Source organism: Varanus komodoensis, unplaced genomic scaffold (assembly GCF_004798865.1).
Source record: "Varanus komodoensis strain SLA01 unplaced genomic scaffold, ASM479886v1 scaffold50, whole genome shotgun sequence".
Classification (NCBI taxonomy): Eukaryota; Metazoa; Chordata; class Lepidosauria; order Squamata; family Varanidae; genus Varanus; species Varanus komodoensis.
Genome location: NW_025336088.1, coordinates 2,090,449 through 2,108,725, shown reverse-complemented (window position 1 = coordinate 2,108,725; position 18,277 = coordinate 2,090,449). Strand labels below are relative to the sequence as shown.

The 18,277-nt window shown below is 42.0% G+C and overlaps 1 protein-coding gene across 16 annotated transcripts in view; it reads right to left on the bottom strand.

Moving 5' to 3' along the window:
• Positions 1-18,277, bottom strand: part of MAPT (microtubule associated protein tau) — a 107,131-nt gene that overhangs the window by 14,622 nt on the left and 74,232 nt on the right. For 12 of the 16 annotated variants that reach the window (XM_044446971.1, XM_044446976.1, XM_044446972.1 and 9 more), the window contains 2 exons: positions 5,076-5,157; positions 4,471-4,583 (listed from right to left, as the gene is read on the bottom strand). In XM_044446971.1, the coding sequence (XP_044302906.1) occupies positions 4,471-4,583; positions 5,076-5,157 (195 nt within the window). Of the gene's footprint in view, positions 1-4,470; positions 4,584-4,836; positions 5,158-5,989; positions 6,029-15,462; positions 15,984-18,277 lie in introns of those variants that run through there. The other 4 variants (XM_044446982.1, XM_044446984.1, XR_006416379.1 and 1 more) reach the window with 3 other exon arrangements.

Sequence of the window (18,277 nt, the reverse complement as noted above, 5' to 3'; positions counted from 1 at the left end):
CCCGATGTTCAGTTGTGGGGGAGCGAGCTCTCGCAGCCGGGTGGTATCCGACGGATGGATAGTCGGACCATCTTGGTGCAGACGAGTACTGGGAATGGTACCAGTCATCTGAGTGGGGTTCCAAAGAGCGGCTCCTCCGATCTCTTGGTGGGGACAATTCGGTACCCAGGTCAAACCCAACAGGTGGCATAGGAGTTGGAGATCAAGCCCACGGTGGAGAGTCTTGGATCTAGCCATCAGAGATCGAACTGCGAGGTGGATCTTGGTGTAGCTCCGATCCCATACGACGCGGGGAGGCTGGAGGGGTGACTCCCATCGCCGCTTGAATAGTCGGACCCGACGGTGTCGGTACCAGGGCTGCAGTCGGTACCAAAGAGGTCGTCGAACCCAAGCGTCGATGTTTCGAATGCTCAGGCCTCTTTGGTTTCTTTGCCGATTTCTCGGCCTTATCTTTCTCGGCCCTTTTGTGCACAGGCAGATTCTCAGCACTGTGTTTCCTCTTTTCCTTCTGTTTCCTGGGCGGAGAAACAGGCCGCTTCCCAATGGCGGAAGCACCTTCGCCTGAAGGGCGTAAGGGCGGAGCAGTAGAGGAAGGGACCGGACGTTGCGGCGGTTCAGTAGAGGCCGAACGGCGGTCTGGTGGGGCTGAGATTGTAGCAGGCTTAGCCACCAGCCGGTCGGATTGTAGGAGGGCCTGGTCCCACAGGAGTTTCCATAAACGGTTCTCCCTGTTCTTCCTGGCCTGTTTCGAGAAGGCCAGACAATGGACACACTTGTCCGTCCTGTGGCCCTCCCCCAAACAGAGGAGGCACAGGTTGTGCAGGTCTGCAGTGGGCATGCTAGGGCCACACTCTCCGCACTTGCGGAACACCGCTCGTTGAGCCATCGCGGAAAAAGAAGAAAAGAAGACAGTAAGGCTGGAATAGGTAATATTTTTGTTGTTGTTGGGTTTTTTTTAATAGGAACGAGAAAATGAGAGAAAAAAACGAAGAGAATAACTGGAGTAATACGTTAAGAAGGGAATACTAACTTGGAAGGAACAAGAGAAAAAGATTCGAACAAGGTACAAGGCATGATCTAAGCAAGAGCAAAACGGCACGAGGCACAACGAATGGCATTCACAAAGACTGGAAAATGGCGGATACTCCACTCCTTATATACTACTTGGGGGGAGGGGGAGCGGAGTTTCCCACCAAACCGTTAGCTGTTAATCTTCCGGCCAAAGGCACTGCGCAGGCGCAGAACCCATATGTGTGATGCACAGAGGCCACGACGAAGAACCCACATGTATTCCTAGCTTGATAATTTTCTGATATGTTCTGTGTGCGAACAGCAAGACAACATGGAGATCCAGAAAAACAATCCCTTGCTTGGAGTCTCCCACTTTTCATCAACCAGGCAGAATATGGTCTGAAATGTATTAAACAACTGACAGTCTTATTAGACATCACTCATATTCTTTCAGGAAAGAGAAAATGAACAGGAAGATGGTTAGAACATACGTCCAATCCTAGAGGTTTTGATGCATTTGGCATACCTACATGGATTCTTTGCCTAGCCCTTGTACTTCCATTTCATAATTTCATACTCCTGCAATGGCACAGTCTTCTCCACCGTGATTCAACAGGCTCACAAACAAAACGGTCAAGCACTCCTCTTTAAGAAGTGCAGTAGTCCTTCTGTGTGTGTGCAGGGAGGGGGGCATTTCCCATCGCCACTACCAGAGTGGGGTTCCCCCAGTGGAATGCTTCAGGATTTAGGTCACACACACCATAGTGCTAAAGGAACTCGTAGCACAAGGCCCATGCTTTTCCTTGGAGGCAGTTCAATCCACCAGCAGGCTGAAACTGAAAACAGGTCTGACTAGCATTACAAGTATAGTTCCATTGGCTTTGGAACAAACATGTTCTTGTATGTCCAGTCTTGTGATTAGAACCTAGGTAAATTACCAAGAGGCTTGTGATCCAACACTCCATGAAGAAAGAGGTGATTTCTGGATTTCAGTGGAAACCAACCTGGCCTCTATCTTGGCTAAACTTCTTTGGGAAGACCAGAATGCTCAAGAGGACTTGCTGAATGGCCAGCTCCAGGGCATCCACTGTGAACTCTGTATCTCGAGGGAACTTGTGCCCTTTCCTGCATTGCTCATTTTCTCACAGAATTCCTCATAGAAGGTTATGAACCCTGGCAAAGTTGGTGGTGTTGGCAGTGGCCCAGATTGCCAAGGTCTCAGCTTCAAGACTCGGGCACAAGCTGAATCAGTCTGACAACCCCAGGAATCCTCTGGCAGATTCTGCATTGACCAGGCTGTTGGACTAAACAACTCCATGGTGCCTTTCAGCTCGCCGAGTCTCTGATTTTATTTCTGCCCTGTTCTTGGGTCCTTGCAGGTCAGAACAGTGACTGGGACATGCAGAAAAGGTTCGTTTGTTCTGATTTTGGAAACGAGAGAATAAAACTTCTTGGCTATCTCTCTGGGAATCTTGGCCTATGAAGAATTGCACCACTTCTGATCCAAGAACATTTTTTTAAAAGCTGAGGGAAAAAAGATGGCTGACAGAGTACTGCAGAAACTCAGGAAAACCCTTGAACCTTTCTAACATAGCTGCCCATGATAGAAACCTTGAGTGGTACCCTATATATTCCCTCCTACAAATAAAGGGTGCAGGCCTGAACAGTCTGCTTTGAGTGATGATGGGAGAGGACCTTTACTCCTCCCTCTTCCAGTCTGGACTAGAAATAGCCCTAGTTATTAATGGACTACCTGCTGATTCTCAGTTGACCCAGTAACCCTTGCTCTCATGTGCAGATTCCCCAGAAAGATGGGTTTTCAAGGTATACTATTTTAAGAGCTCATCTTTCTAGTCCAGCATGTTGGAAGAAGGAAGTAGGTCTGTGGAATCTGACCCTGGCTTGGTGGCATAAAAGATAGTATTACCAACTTTCTGGGTTTGGCAACAATAAGTTATACTGTTTTTGGACTTTCAGGGACTGTTTTGTTTTACTTTAATTTTGTTTCATTTTGGATCCCCTTGCATCTATGATTGTGTGCAGGGAGAGGAAGAGTCATCCCCAAGACACTTGCCAGACAGGCCACCTGCTCTCCTTGTAAAGTTTAGCTGATACAGGTACATCATGACAAGGCAGCAAATCTATTTTAGCAACTCTAGCTGGGCTGAGGTCATGGTGTGCTCGCTACCGTGTTAGTAACCATTTCATCCTTCTAGGACTCTTGTGCAATGGCAGTCCAAACATATTGCAGCTTTTCCAACCTCCAACATGGGAGCATGTGCCTTCTCACACTGGAGATGGTGCAACTCATCAAGCCTGTTGGGCAGGCAGCAGTAACTTAGCATCTCTGGTTCCCAGCAGTAAATGACATTCGAAGCCTTGGTGACTGGAGCAAGTCCCAGGGAATCAGAGATGGCCACCTCCCACTAGAGAGAAAGGAAGCAGAAGCAGCTTTGTGGACTACTGCTGCTCAGCCCCACCAATGGGAAAAGGCAGACTTGAGGTAGGCTGGGGCTGCCTTGGCCCTGAAGACCAAGGCAATGTAGTGAGGGTAGCTGGCACAACCCTCCAGGAACCTGGCTAAGGAAGTAAAGTGGAATCTGACCCTGGCTTGAGTTGTGGCACCTGCCATGGGGTGCATGTGGAGTAACTAAAAAAGGGATTTGAAAAAATTAAAAGGGTCCACCACCTGCTGTTGCAATTAAGGCAGCAGAAGCAAAATGGAAGAGTGCCAGCAAGAACAACTCCTCCATGCTGCTGAAGAGAGAGGTTCTGATGCCGTCAGGCAGGGTGAGAGGTTGTCCAAGAGCCGCAGGATCAGGCACAGTCAGCCTGGCCTTCCCACTTCTCTCAAAACCCTAACAGGAAAGAGATGAAGGAAGAGAGAACACAACGCCATTGTTGCCTTTGCTCCCCACTCACCACTAGCACCCATCCATCCATCCATTATTGGTTACTGTCAGTTGTCAAGGTTTTTAGGCCTGTATTTTAGGCCAGACAAACTGTTCCTCTTGGTCAACAGCCAAAACCTGAGAGGAAGCTTCTGAACATAAAGAACACAAGTTAAGTCATAAGAGCTCTAATATATTATTTTGCAGGTATTATGTAGTAGTAAGATGCAGCAGTCATCTGCAGCAGCTGTTGCTGCTGCTATTATTATTTTGTGTCAATTCCTGAGGCAGCTCTCTTATTTGGGAAAGCTGCTGACCAAATACTCCTTCACTACTAGTCTGGCAAAAGTCACAGTAGTTTTCAGTAAGCATTAGAGATGTTTACAGAAAATGCATGCTGAGACGTGGAGACAGGTGAGGCTAAGGAAGTAAAAAATAAGGTTCCAAAAAGGAATGAACTTGACAGAGATGTAGATGTTTGATGGCCAAATGCAATTTCTGGCCTGCTACTACCCTGGTTAAGACTTTTCCTTCATGCACAGAGCATAGTGAGAGGCAGAACTTTTACCTTTTTATTTCCTCCTCCAGGGGTATGAGTGATGTTATCTAATGATCCAATTTTCGATTGCACTTTATCTTTAAAGTCCAGTTTCTCAGATTTCACTTCAACCTGCCCCCCACCTATGGGAAAAAAAGCACAGGGTTAATAGATACCCAAAGATGCAGACAGTGCTGGTCTCTAAGAAAGCAGCATGCTTCCTTCTCTTAGTGTGCTGCTTTCTCTCAAGCAGGTGTTTTTCTCTTGATTTTAGGTATGTACATGTAAATGACAAATTCTACTCCTAGAGAGCAGAACACTCTGCAAGTTCACTGAGCAGAATAATGTAAGTCCTACACGATTTGAAAATATATTATGACCTCAAAATTTTCTTACCACAACATGGTACCCTTTAAATGTTTTGGACTTCTACTTCCATCAGCCCCAGCCAGCATGGCCAGTGGTCAGGAAATCCACAATATCTGAAAGGTACCAAGATGAGGAAGGCTGTACTTTTCTATCTTCCATCTCAGTGTTTGGAAAACAAAAATGCAGAGCCTGCCCTCCAGAAGTACAATATAAAAATAAAATTATGCTTAAAATAATGAAACACATATAATAGTCATCAACATCACCTGGTTTATGATGAATATTGTCCAAGGAACCACACTTCGATGTTACATGGCTGAGATCCACTGGCTTGTAAACAATTTGTACCTGTGAGAACAAAATGAAAAAGTGCATACAGTGCCTGGGGCTGGGTTTTATTTTAATTTGAAAAAGTAAACAGGAAAAGGGAGACAGATGACACACTGGAACCCAACCGGAAAAGAACAGCTTGAAAAGTTGTCCAAAAGATTGATCAACCAAGCATAGGCAGAAGGGAAGTGTTCCACCAAAAATGGTGAAGCCAAAGCACATGTTGTAGCAAAGTTTCCCACCACAAGTGAGCATGCACAGACTCTGACTGGTTGATTTTTAAAGATTCAAATAAAAGTGACAAGGATCACCATATCTTAGTAAAGGTAGATACCTTCCATATCATACAGTTTCCAAACAAGCATATTTACTATTCAAAAACTGAATTAATTATGCTAACTTTAAAGAAAAAAAACCTTCTATCTTCCCTTGTTTCTGTTACTTTAGTCTTGTCCATGTTATTCCAGACTTGCCCAACCTTTTATTTACACAGGATTCCAATTCCATTCCATATATTTAAATATAAGCTTTCCATTCAATTATCTCAATAATATAATTGATCGTTCTAAAGTGAGTCTTTTATAGTTGCAAGCACTGTTATCCATAAAAGTTAAATTGTCTTGCAAGATCACATGTGGCTATAACTGACATTAAGTTTAATGCATTCCTACAGCATGCACAAACTTTTTAACACACCTCCAGAAGAGAGTGGTAGAAAAACAATTGTAATTGAAGGTGCTTAAATGAGAGTAGAGAAGTGTAGAGAAAGGTGGGGGGGGGGACAGAAAGAGAGGGATGATCAAATAAAATATGGTATAGAAAATGTAAAAAACCAGAAACAACTAAATACCTTTTCTGATGTAAAACTTAAGGTTTATGTCCACAAAAACTGAAAGAACAGAAATAGTCAATGTGCATTGAAAGGGTTGCTTTTTATTTTTAAAAATGTTGTGACAGTACAAAAGGTACCTGAAACAACATTGGGATTGTAAGCATATTGCAGTTAAGAATCATTTGTCCAATAATAAAACATGTTCTAAATGCATGCAATCACAGGAAGAATTCAATCAAAATTCACTTTTGCCTCCTCATCTCTCAAAAACCTACCAAAGTAACTGAATTTTCAAAGCCAATAGTTAAGCAAATCATTTGGCTATGTTGCATACCCTCACAAAACTTTGGTCATGTAATATTCATTCCTATGATTTATTAAAATCATTGCTATGGTATATTAAAACAATTGCTATTACAGTACAACTGTGACAGATTTCACATCATTAGTGGTTGTACGTGTGCATGCGCGCGTGTGGGGTGGGGTGGGGTGGGGTGGGGAAATATTACTAAAGCTGTTAAACAATATAATCCTGAATTTTTAATTGCATACAGAAGTTAACAAGTGTACAAACATGCATGTAAGGTACAGGTAAAAGCAAAACTTGGGATTAGGAGTTATCAGGTCACAACAACGATTAATAACATTGTGGAAAGAAAAATAATTTGAACAAAGACAAGCAACAGATTTCCAGCATCCTCAGTCCTTCCCTGCTGTGCAGTTTGTTCAAAAGCACACCGAGTTCCAGGATGCCTGTACCCCACTTAAGATTAATCAAAGGGAAGTTGAACATTTGAAACTGCAATTTGCCAGTGAATAAGTCAGTATGTTAACCAATGTGGTACTTCTGCCAAGCCATTCAGAGGAATTTCAACTGATAGTTGGCATCTGTTCAGTGGACATTTTTCTCCTCCTCCAATCCCCAGAGCACCATTTTACAGGTTGTAATTCTAAATGCCTCTTCCACCAAAAACCACTCTATGTGTTTCAAGACTCTCACCTACAGGCTTGTCACAGTCCAGTAGGCAATCAAGCTGCTAGGAGAGGAGTTAGAAATGAGCAAACTTCAACTGAAGCAATTGAAATTACAATAGCTTAGATCCATGACAAAGATCATGACTATGCCAAATATGGTGAGTAAAGGCAGAAAGGGAATTCTAAAGGTCCCAACCAGTCTTGGAGACTGTGACAGAAATTCTACCTGATGAGGAAAAGGCCTGACAGGTGGAAAACTGAAATTACTATTTCGCAAACAAGAGGCTTTTCCTTTTAAATCTGTCCTATTCCTTCTCTCCTAGTAATCCATCTTGTACCTTTGCCAATTACCCGCAAAACAGCAGTTCTGCATAGTTTACCACCAGCTTATGAGTACAGTGTCTTCAGCATCCTAACCTATTTTACACGGAAAACATACAGCAAATTCCTTCCCAGAAATTTACAGAATTGGATCTGCCTTCAAGTACATGTTCTCTGTCCGGTCGCACTTTGTCATTCTAAAGGCCAAGGAATACATATCTGAATAAACATAAGGAATAAGACTAGAGTAGAAAGGTCAAGGCAACAGCCATACTCTCTCTTAAATTTTCAGGAATCATAGTTTCTCTGCAAGGAAGATTTTACTATTCCCACCACCTATTCAATCAACCCCCCTCTGGCAGCTTTTGGCTGGGAAGGGCAATGGGTGAGCATACAGGCCTCCATTGTCCAAGCATCCCGCCCATATCCAAAGGCTGATGCCAAGGGTACATCTATTTACTTTGCCCTAACTGTGGAATTTAAATCAGAATAGAGGCTTGTCTCTTTTTCCTCTAAATGTCTGGCACGCTGGTCACAGCAGCCACAAAATGGCTCTTCCTCTGTCTCCATGAGAACCAATATGTAACTCCCCATCAAATGAACTATTTGGAAGAGCTCCACTGAAAGGCCATAATGTAGATTTTTAAAAAAACTAACACTGCTCTGTCATCATCTCTGCCATAAAGCAAGTTATACCGCACTCTCTAGATCAAGAATAGGCAGACTTCAGACTTGTGAGACCTTTTATTTTAAACTGGACTAATGCACTTACACTTGAAGAATTCTGAACAAAAGACTTAATGGAGCTCAGTGTATTTGCACACAAAATCCATTCTTAGTTATCCCAAGCTTTCTGTATTTCCACAGTATCATTTAAGCCAGAGGGATCAATTTGTTGCTGCTATTGTTAAACCACTGAGAATTCCTTCCCAACCTACTGCAAATCATCTAGAGATCTAACAGTAGATTCAAATCTATTTCTGCTCTAGCCTATGTATGAGCCAGCTCATCATCAATCTTCTTCTATCAGTGCTTTACTCACCAGCTCTGATAGGCATCCCTACCATTTCATCACCTATCAATTGCTCAAAGGTACTACTTTAGCTCCACAGAGAAAGGGTTCGGGTTCAGGTTGCATCAACTGCCAAAATAATTTCTCATCCCAGAGACTTAACAGGGCTTTGAAAGGACTGCCAACTATTGGTGACCAGAATATCTCAAAAAACCATCAAAAGGGCATTCTGGTGCATCAACCTCTCCCAATAAGCCTCACCATCCTAACAGAGGTTCTAGTGAGCTTAAAATACACTAATTACCTCAAAGTTTACTCTGTAGGCACACATCTTTTACGTCAAATTTGGTAAATGTTTGCATTTGGCAAAAGCTATGACTAAAGGACACAGATTTTGAACACAAGATGAACACCACCAAGTAGGACATTATGAATCCTAGGAGTTGGTCCTGTTCAGCTCAGGAACAGAACACATAGGAATATACATGTAAGACCTTTGCAAGCATTTGCCTCTACACACACAGATCTAACGTGGGGATGAAATGAGGGTGCCTCCCAGCTGCACATTTTGTAAACTGAGCATGAAGGTCTGAAGTGGGCTTTGGGTATGAGTGCACTTACAACGCTCCCATGATCAGAACACTTCAAAAGGCCACGGTTTTCAGTGATGAGACCCCTACAAGTGCATTTAGCCAAATGCACTCACAAAATTCTCTTCTGACTATTGAGGCCAACACACAATGGTCTCAATTGCAACCAGGCCCATAGGAACATGGAAGGCAGAGCTTAAATGTGTGCACACTTTGTCCCCACTTTCATACTACACATGTGCATTTAAGCATCTGCTTGGTGCGGAATGGTAGGAAAAAAACGTTAGGGAAAACCAAGGCACAGGCACCTACTCTCGTTCCATTTGTTCTGTGATATGTCTTTCATGCATGCACAGTTCAGGAAAAGATGAAATTCATGCAATTAGGCTTGCTAGTTCAATATATATTAAGCAAGGATGGCACAGATATAAAAATCCGTTTATACAGAAAGAAATCTGCTCCTTTCTGTATTTCAGTAGTCAGCCTGCCTTCAGCTGAGTGCAAATGCTCATCTTGTCTTCTAAAGCCAATAGTTTAAACCTCCAGCATATCAAATTGAACAAAATTCAATAACATATAAAGATCTGAGGTCCACTGCCTCAGCTAAGTGATAAGTATAAAGCTCCTAGTCACCACGACTCAGCTCGAGAACTTTTCTTGTTTCTAATGTTACTGAAACATGTGAAATTAGTTTGCTCCAAACCTTACAGATTTACAAAGTAAATCCCAAGGTAGCATTTTCCTTAAGAGGGGAGCAGTCTAAGCTTTTTGGGGGGGCGGGTTATGTCTGTAGGGGAAAATCCGGCTTATCCAAGCTTTGTTTAAATAAAGAAACCTGCTTTGGAATATAAGTAGCTACTAAAAATAGAATAATACTTTATTTTGGCAATGTTACAAAGGGTATTCATCTTTACTCTGTAGTTTTCATTTATCTAAGCTTAGGATAGTCATCATGAAATTACTGTTCATCTCATGACTTATTCTATGTTCTCCCAGGTTTAGACTGAACAAAATTATTCCTAGTTTGAGAACACACATTATTTTGCCTGAGGATATTCAGAGTACCACCAGCACTTGATCTCTACATCACTTAGATATTATTTGGTAAGATAACAGATGGTAGGTTTGAAAGCCCTCCGAAAGAAAAAATAAGTGCATAAACTTATATCAGTGCTGGGCACTCATGCTGTTGTTAAGCAAATACTTTTAGCTTCCTGGATGTAAAATGGCAGCTACTTGCATTCACAAGCAAGCATGGATGTTAGCTAGCCATATGGTCATTCCAAGACCATAAGGAAGTTATAGAAAATGTGCTGGTGTAGTTCTAAAGTTTCTGTCTTAAGAGATTCTTACACATACCTTCATTAAAAATAAACAAGTAAATCCACACACCATTGTCTAAGACTTTAAGCATGAGCACATGAATTGTGCTTCCACATAGGCCAGAAGGGAGTGAAACTGGCAAGCTTTATTCTAAATGAGGCGTTCCTGTTAGTAGTTCAGATACTGCTTGTTCTGGGAAGCCCCATGCAACAACTTAATCTAGGCGTCACCAGGATGCGGGTAACTGTGGCCAGCTTCTCTCTCTACAGGTGGTTCATAGCCTCAGTTGGTAATAGGCACTGAGTATGCTCAGGAGCACCAAGCTGGAGCAAATGGCAAGAGCAAATCCTTCTGGGAAAGTGCAATCCCTTCTAGATGCTGGTTCCTCAAAAGACAATTTACATACCAACAGTACCTTTCATATGGTCAGGACTGAGCTTCAGTTTATTGGCTATCATCCAGTCTACTACTGATTCCAAGAAATGATTCAGTACTTGCACTGCCTCACCTGAATCTAATGTAAAGCAGAAATAGAGTGGACTCTTATCTGCATACTAACACCCAACTCCAAGCCACCATATGATCTAACTCAAGAATTTCAAATAGATGATAAATTCCCTAAATACTGACCCTGTGGAAATCCAGTGTCAATGGCTTGGGATGAACACTAGCCCCCAATACCCCTTCTTGAAATATAAGTGAGCAGAATCACAGTCTTCTGTTCTTCTCTTGGCACATGTCAATGATCTGGGTGACCAAGTCAATTTGTGTGCCAAATCTGTGAGTGAAACCAAACCAAACCAAGATTCAAATACTCAGATCCATCTAAGAGTACCTGGAATTGAATACCTTGCCCCTAACCAGCCAAACAGTTATTACAATCCTCAGGATCAAAGGATGGTTTCTAACAGCTCCTTCACAGCAGCTTCACTACCCAAAATTTCTAGCTTGCAATACTGCATAGAAAAGAATCCATATAACTGTATGTAACAGCTTGAGAATGTGCAAGAACTCTGATAAAACATGCACAAAGCAGAATATCAAGGATTCAGGATGATCAGGATGCAGCATATCACACCTTTGCTAATTCTCCACCAGTTCTTACCTGGCTACTGCTTCATTATTATTATTATTATTATTATTATTATTATTATTATTATTATTAATGTTATTATTATAACATTTCTATGCCGCCCCTTGCCGAAACCTCGGGGCGGCTTACAACACAATAAAATACATTGAAATACAATAGAACATAATAAATTACCAATAAATACAAAAATACAAATATGTAATATTACAAATATGTAATATACAATATGTGCCTCCATTTGAGGGTGTGTGGTATTGTGACACTGAAGGAGGAAGAGGACATGCATGAGTTTTTAATAGCAGCTCTCAGTGGCTGACTTAGTACTAATTCCCATGCTTGAGTACCCAACTAGATCATAAGATATAATCATGTGCTCTGCCTGCTTCCCACATAACATGAAGGCATTTGCAAAACACGATCACTAACTATTTGCATTCAAAGGTAATTTGAATTCTCTTCCTCTCCTTCCAGGACATATGCACCAAAACATTAAGACAGCCCTTGAATTGCTGCATATTTACAGAAAGCTCTCCAAGCTCTGTATAAATTGGGATTTACCACACAATTCTTGGTAACCTATAAAAATCAACAGTGCCAGGAAGGAAAGGAATCTGACCAAGATGAACCATTCAGCAGCTTTTATAAACTTTCTCTATTCTAACTTCAGACAGAAAAGCTTAAAGAAAGGTCTAAGGCCAATCCAGAGTTTTTGGCTTTAAATAAATTATACAAGATATGCAGACATCATCACTTTTGTGACTGACTCCTTTTACTGCCTACCTGACAATCACTGTAGAGACTGCCTTCTGCCTGCTCCATCACCTGCTAAAAGGAGTAGCAGGGCTGTGCCGTGGAAGTTTCTAGCCTGCAATGCATTTCATGGGTATAATAATGTCAAACTTACCCCTACCTACCCATCTATCCTCCATTCTGCAATCAGAATGTTAACCATTTTTCTGTCTCTAGCCTGCATTTTTTTCTGTCTCTAGATAACATTCTGTTGTCTGATGTGGCCATAGTGGCACATGCCTTAGTTACATGCCATTTGGATTACCATACCATGCTCTGTGTGGGGCTACTTCTGAAGAGTGTTCAAAACCGTCAGCCAGGCTGATGACTGGGACTGCCGACAGGCAGCATATACCAGCTCTGTTGAACCAGCTTCACTGGCTCCTAATCTTGTTTCCAGGCACAATTCAAAGTGTTGGTGATGACTTTCATAAGCTGGTGAGCCTTAGAGCAGTCAGGTCCAGGCTATCTGAAAGATTCTCCTGTATGAGTCTGCACAGGCTCCAGAATCTTCTGTGGAGGCCCTTCTCTTGGTCCCACCACCCTCACAGGCATGCTTGCCAGGAACATGAGGAAGGCTGCTCCAAAGCTCTGCAATTCCCTTTCTTGGGAGGTTAGATTAGAACCACGCCAGTTAAATTTCCAAAAACAGGTGAAAACCTTTTTGTTCCAGAATGCATTTAAGCCAGTGAATTTGCAATGGATTAGTTTTACTCTTTATACTGGGTCCACTTTCTGAGTATTTTTTCAATTTTAATATTTAAAATTATTTAATAAAGTTTTGAGATTTTGAATGCTTTAACTGTATGAATTCTAATGTTGTGAGCCAGCTTGAGCCCCAACCTCTGAAACAGGCAGGATATAAATAAATATAATGACAATCATGATGTTTAAACAAGTTTCCTAAATCTGGGATCTATTAGAACAAAAGCTTTTATTAGTTTAATCATTAAACTCAGAGAGTAAGGATAAAAGAAACACCAGAAGCCTCTAGAGCTCTAGAAATCTCTTCTCCAAACCATCCTGTGAGGCTGCAGTCTTGTTACTCTCCCTTCCTCTGTTGCCTCCAACTTATTCAAGCAAGCTGCACATTACTGGGAGAAACAAGCAACCAAAACTACCCACCTAGCCCAGCTGACTACTAAATATACCCTTATCCTTAGGACTTGTTGGTATACTATTTATTTTCACATTTTGTTAGAGGTCTATTCCCCTCACCCCAAATTATTGAAGCTTCTTTCTCTCCCTTGCACTCTCCTTGCAAGCTTGCCCTCTTCCAAGCTGAGCACCCTGCGAATTGACTTGCCTCAGCCTGTTGACTTCTCATATTTACCAGGCCTCTTTGGCTGGCACTGATTTGATTACACAAATACATAGACACATGAAATAGAGTGACTACTGTTGCCCCACTTATTTCCACTTGTCTACTGAATCTTAGCAAAGGCAATAAGAGCTAATACTCAAATACAAACAAGTACCATTATGCGGGACTGGCATGATGCCATTAACTTATAATACAAACTTGTTTTAAACTTTTTAAATTGTTGCATGCTGTATATTTTAATTACATTTTGTAAATGGTTTTGTGAGCATTATGCTAATCAAATGGTATATAAATGCTTAAAATAAATAATACCAGTTCTTATGCTGACAAGCCCCAGAGAAGTTATCCTTCAAGTATGCATTCAGAGCTACAACTAAGAGGTTGATCATTGGTATGCCCCACATGTTGAAGGGTTTAGATATGATCGTCAGGGAAAGTTTCTGCGGGGAGCAGCCTCTGACCTGCTGAGTGAGTCTGCCAGAAAACTGGATGTTCCTGCAAGGGGCATAGCAGTGGGGATAAAGTGACATACACAGCAGTCACAGAAATTAGAAGTGCGCTGTAGGAGGGGAAGAGGCTTCTTTCCTTCCTGCTTGATTATGTAAACATTGTGGGATTGTCTGTTGTGATTTTGTCACTGCTTCTTATGACACGCAATTTAAGTGCTCTGAAGGCTTGTGCATCAGCCAGCAGTTTGAGTTGACTGGGCTGCAAGGAACTCCTCTTGCTGGAATCACAATCCTGATTGTGAGAGAATGCCAACTGAGAAAAGACGCATTTATGGTGACTGTCCAGGCTGGGCAGATCATCTAGAAACTGGGCCCTCATAATAGGTTTGTTGGGATTGTCTACCATTTAGTGACTATCTCACAGATGTAGGAAAAGGCAGAAATCAAGGCCAAAAGTCTATTTCTGGTGTGAGAGCCAAGGGAACTGTAACTGTAAAGGTCCCATGCACGGGTGTGTCAAAGTAGAAGCCACAAGTCTGAGGAAGCACTAAATGTTGGTTGTTCAACATCAGCAGCTGGTCCTGCACTCCCATGTGAGGCATCCATCATAGAGCATCTACTCTGTCTGCAGACAGATTGGTACAAGCTTGAGTGACACTGGGAAGTGCATCTATAAACTGTCATATTTGAGACTGACTAAGGCAGGATTTTTCTTCATTGATGGGAGGCGCCAAAACGTTTCGGAAGCCTCAGGACAACGGTGGTGTTGACCATGACACAGTAGTATAACAAAACTGTAAAGATCCAGTCATCCATGTATGGAAATATGATGATTCCTTGAAGATTTACTATGGCAAATCAATCTCCCTCATTAGAAGGAAAATAATGGGGAAAAGCACATTCTGAATTCCTTTGGACATATGTAGCAATTTGCATACTGAGAGTTAAGTACAGGATGACAACTGCTGTTCTTCTCGGGGCTGTGAAATACATGGAGAAGAAATCAGTAGTTACATGAGCAGAGGTGCTTTTTTCCCATTGCACTCTTGCTTAAGATGGTGGCTATTTCCTCTTTTAGAACATGAGAGGTAATTTAGGAAAGAATTCGAAAGAAAACTGCTGATATCATACAGCTCTATGAGACAATTGAACTTAGAATACTGTGTACAGTCCTGGCCAAAACACCTAAGAAAGGATATTGTAGAATTGGAAAAAGTGCAGAAAAGTGCAGTTTAGATGATTAAGGGGCTGGTACAATTCCTCCATGAGGAAACATGGCAATAACTGCAACTGCTTAGCTCAGAAAAAAAGTCAGGTATGGGGAGACAAGAGACTGCAGGTGGCGCAGTGGTTTAAACTGCTGTGCTGCTGGGCTGGTTGATCGAAAGGTCCCTGTTTGAATCTGCACAACAGGGTGAGTTCCTGTTGCTACGTCCCAGCTCCTGCCAACCTTGCAGTTCGAAAGCATGCAAATGCAAGTAGATAAAAAGGTACCACTTCGGTGGGCAGGTAACAGCGTTCTGTGCACTTCGGTGTTTAGTCAAGCCGGCCACATGACCACGGAGACTGTCTATGGACAAACACTGGCTCCCTCGGCTAGGAAATGGAGATGAGCACTACCCCCTAGAGTCAGACCTGACTGGACTTTAATGTCAGGGGGAAACCTTTACATTTTTAAGGGGAGACAAGAAAGAGGTGCAAAGAATTATGCATGGTATAGAAGAGAGACATTTTTCTCCCTCTCTCATAATACTAGAATGTCATTTATCCAGTGGTAATTCAATGTAGCTAACTGGTGGGACAGATAAAACGAAGTCACATGGCACATAGTTTAAGTATGGAAATCACTCTCACAATATGCAGAGATGTTCACCAATACCAATTCGGACAGCTTCAAAAGGGATCGGGCAAGTTCATGGAGGAAAAGACTGTCAACGGCTACAAGTCTTGGTGGCTATATTCTACCTCCAGATCAGAGACAGTACACCTTTGTACACCAGGTGCTGTTGCATTCACATCCAGCTTGTGGGCAGTAGTACCCAGGTTGGTGGTAAGTGATCCTCTTAATAGCAAGGAGGAAACAGATGCACCCATGGATTTCCCATGGCACATCATGGTGACGTTGGAGAAAAATTCCTGAGGAGATCAAAAAGACCAGTGAAGTTTGTCAGTATCCACAGGATCTAGACTTCTGACAAAGTAAGTCTCAAGGGAGGTGATGTTACTGTTCTGGTGAGAGACATTCCCCGGACTGCCCTCCGGGAGTTGCACTCCTATGGGAGTTAGTTTGTTTATGATTGCTATTAGCAATCACACAAGACTTGGAGAACTGTATGAATAGCTTTTTGTAACTGGTGCAGGCTCAGTTTCATTTTCTGACTCTATCCTCTGAGTAATGTTCTTCCTGTCATTTTTTCCCAATTCTGGAGCCCGAGGCTGAGCAAACCACTTATTTCAGGACTTGGTTGGCTTGACTTGTTTGGTCTCAATCACTGGGAATGAGGGCTCGGTTTCAAGTTTTTGATTCAAAGTGATTGCCAAGTTGTTATTAAGGCACAAGTTGGTTATGGCACCCCTGATATCTGGCACAATTGCCCTAAAGTGCTTTTCATGGTTGGATGCAGAATACGAAGCTGGCTTCTGTCAAATGAATGCCACATTGATACACAGGGGTCAGCTCAGTGCAGCTCCATCTGTTGCCTTGAGCACCTGTTCCTCAACACAGAATGATATGTTTCTTCTGGTCTGGCAGTGGGTACAGGTATGCATCCCGTGTGCCTCACAGAGGCTGAGTAGACAGAGTGTCCATCTGTTACAGCAGGAATGCTTTTTGAAGACAGACACAGAGGCCATGTGCCTCCATGGGGTAAAGTAAAAGAAAAAGAGAGAAAAAGAGAACTTGTTGGTTGTGAGGTGGAGAATGTTCTAAATGCTCCTACTCACAGTGGCACATAAAAAGGAACTAGGATGCACAGGGTGTGCACAAAGGAACTGGGTAGGACCTCCACCTGAAACTGTTCAGCTCTAGAATGTTCCATATGACTGATTTGTGCAGGCACATAACTTGTCTGTGTAAAACACAGAGCCCACAAAGAAGAATATGGCTTTCCCCAAAGTATGATTTATAGAGACACCAACTCAAGGGGATTCCCAACTTTTTAATGTAATAAAATGTCTACTTTCCTTTAAGCCTAATATCCATGCCCTTCCTGTACAATATTCATGGTCCTTTCTTGCATTCATACCTCTTAAAAGGGAACAAACTTAGCAAATAAGTCCAAAAAAGGAAATATTTCCTAACTGAAAACCAAGAAACAATTTATCTCCAGTTCATTTAAATAACTGAGGTGGGGTGGGTGGAATCAGTTAAGAAACTGACTGTGGTTTCAAAGGCTCCATTAAACACAAGTGCAGTTGTACTCTAGCATACAAAGAGGGATCCATTTCTTTGTTTCTGTTAACATGATCTCATTAGTATTTGGATTAACCCTTTGGTATATAAAAATTTTCAGAAAAAAACTGTGCATCTCATAGTTCCTTCCAGCCTGGTATCATTTAAGTATGATTATGCATTGGAATGCAATGGCTAAAAGTGCTGTACTGGAACTCTGGGCTCTACGCCCTACTCACCCATGAAAGCAGCTGGGTAATGTTGAACCAGTCACTGTTTGTCAGCCTAACCTACTTCACTGGGTTATTATTGTAAGGATAAAACAGAGAGGAGGAGAATTTTGAAAGCTGCCTTGGGTTCCTTGCAAGGGAAAGAAAGGTGGGATATTAATGCAATGTAATAATAAAAATGTATATGTTAGGGTCCATGAGTATGAGCCTAAATTGGTGGTTTCTAACATATAATATACATGTATGTTTTTAAAAAATATTTAATAATTGCACATGGAGACACTGTAGTATTTTACATTATTATTAAGAAGCTCGGTTATGAGTGCATTTTTCTGTGTGTCTTTTTATACTTTTATATTTGTTACATGCTGTCAACTTGTCTCTGACTTAAGGTGACACTATGAATGAAAGTCCTCCAAAAGGTTCTATCCCTGGCAGCTCCTCAAAATTCAAGGCTGTGGTTTCCTTTGGTCTTCGATTCATTGATGCTTTCTGTCAGTAATATGATATCATCTGCATATCTTACATGATCAACCATCCTCCATCTATTTTCATTCCTTCCTCTGACTCTAGTCCTGCTTTCCTTATGATCTGCTCTGTGTACAGACTGAAGAGACAGGAAGTTAAAATACAACCTTTCCTGTTGCCTTTTACTGTAGGAATATTCTGTTTCTCCATACTCTGTCTTCGCAATAGCATCTTGTCCATGATATAAGGTTACGCAGTAGGACAATCAATTGCTTCAGCATGCTCACTTCTATGAGAACCATTCATAGCTCCTAATAATCCATGCAGTCAAATACCTAGAT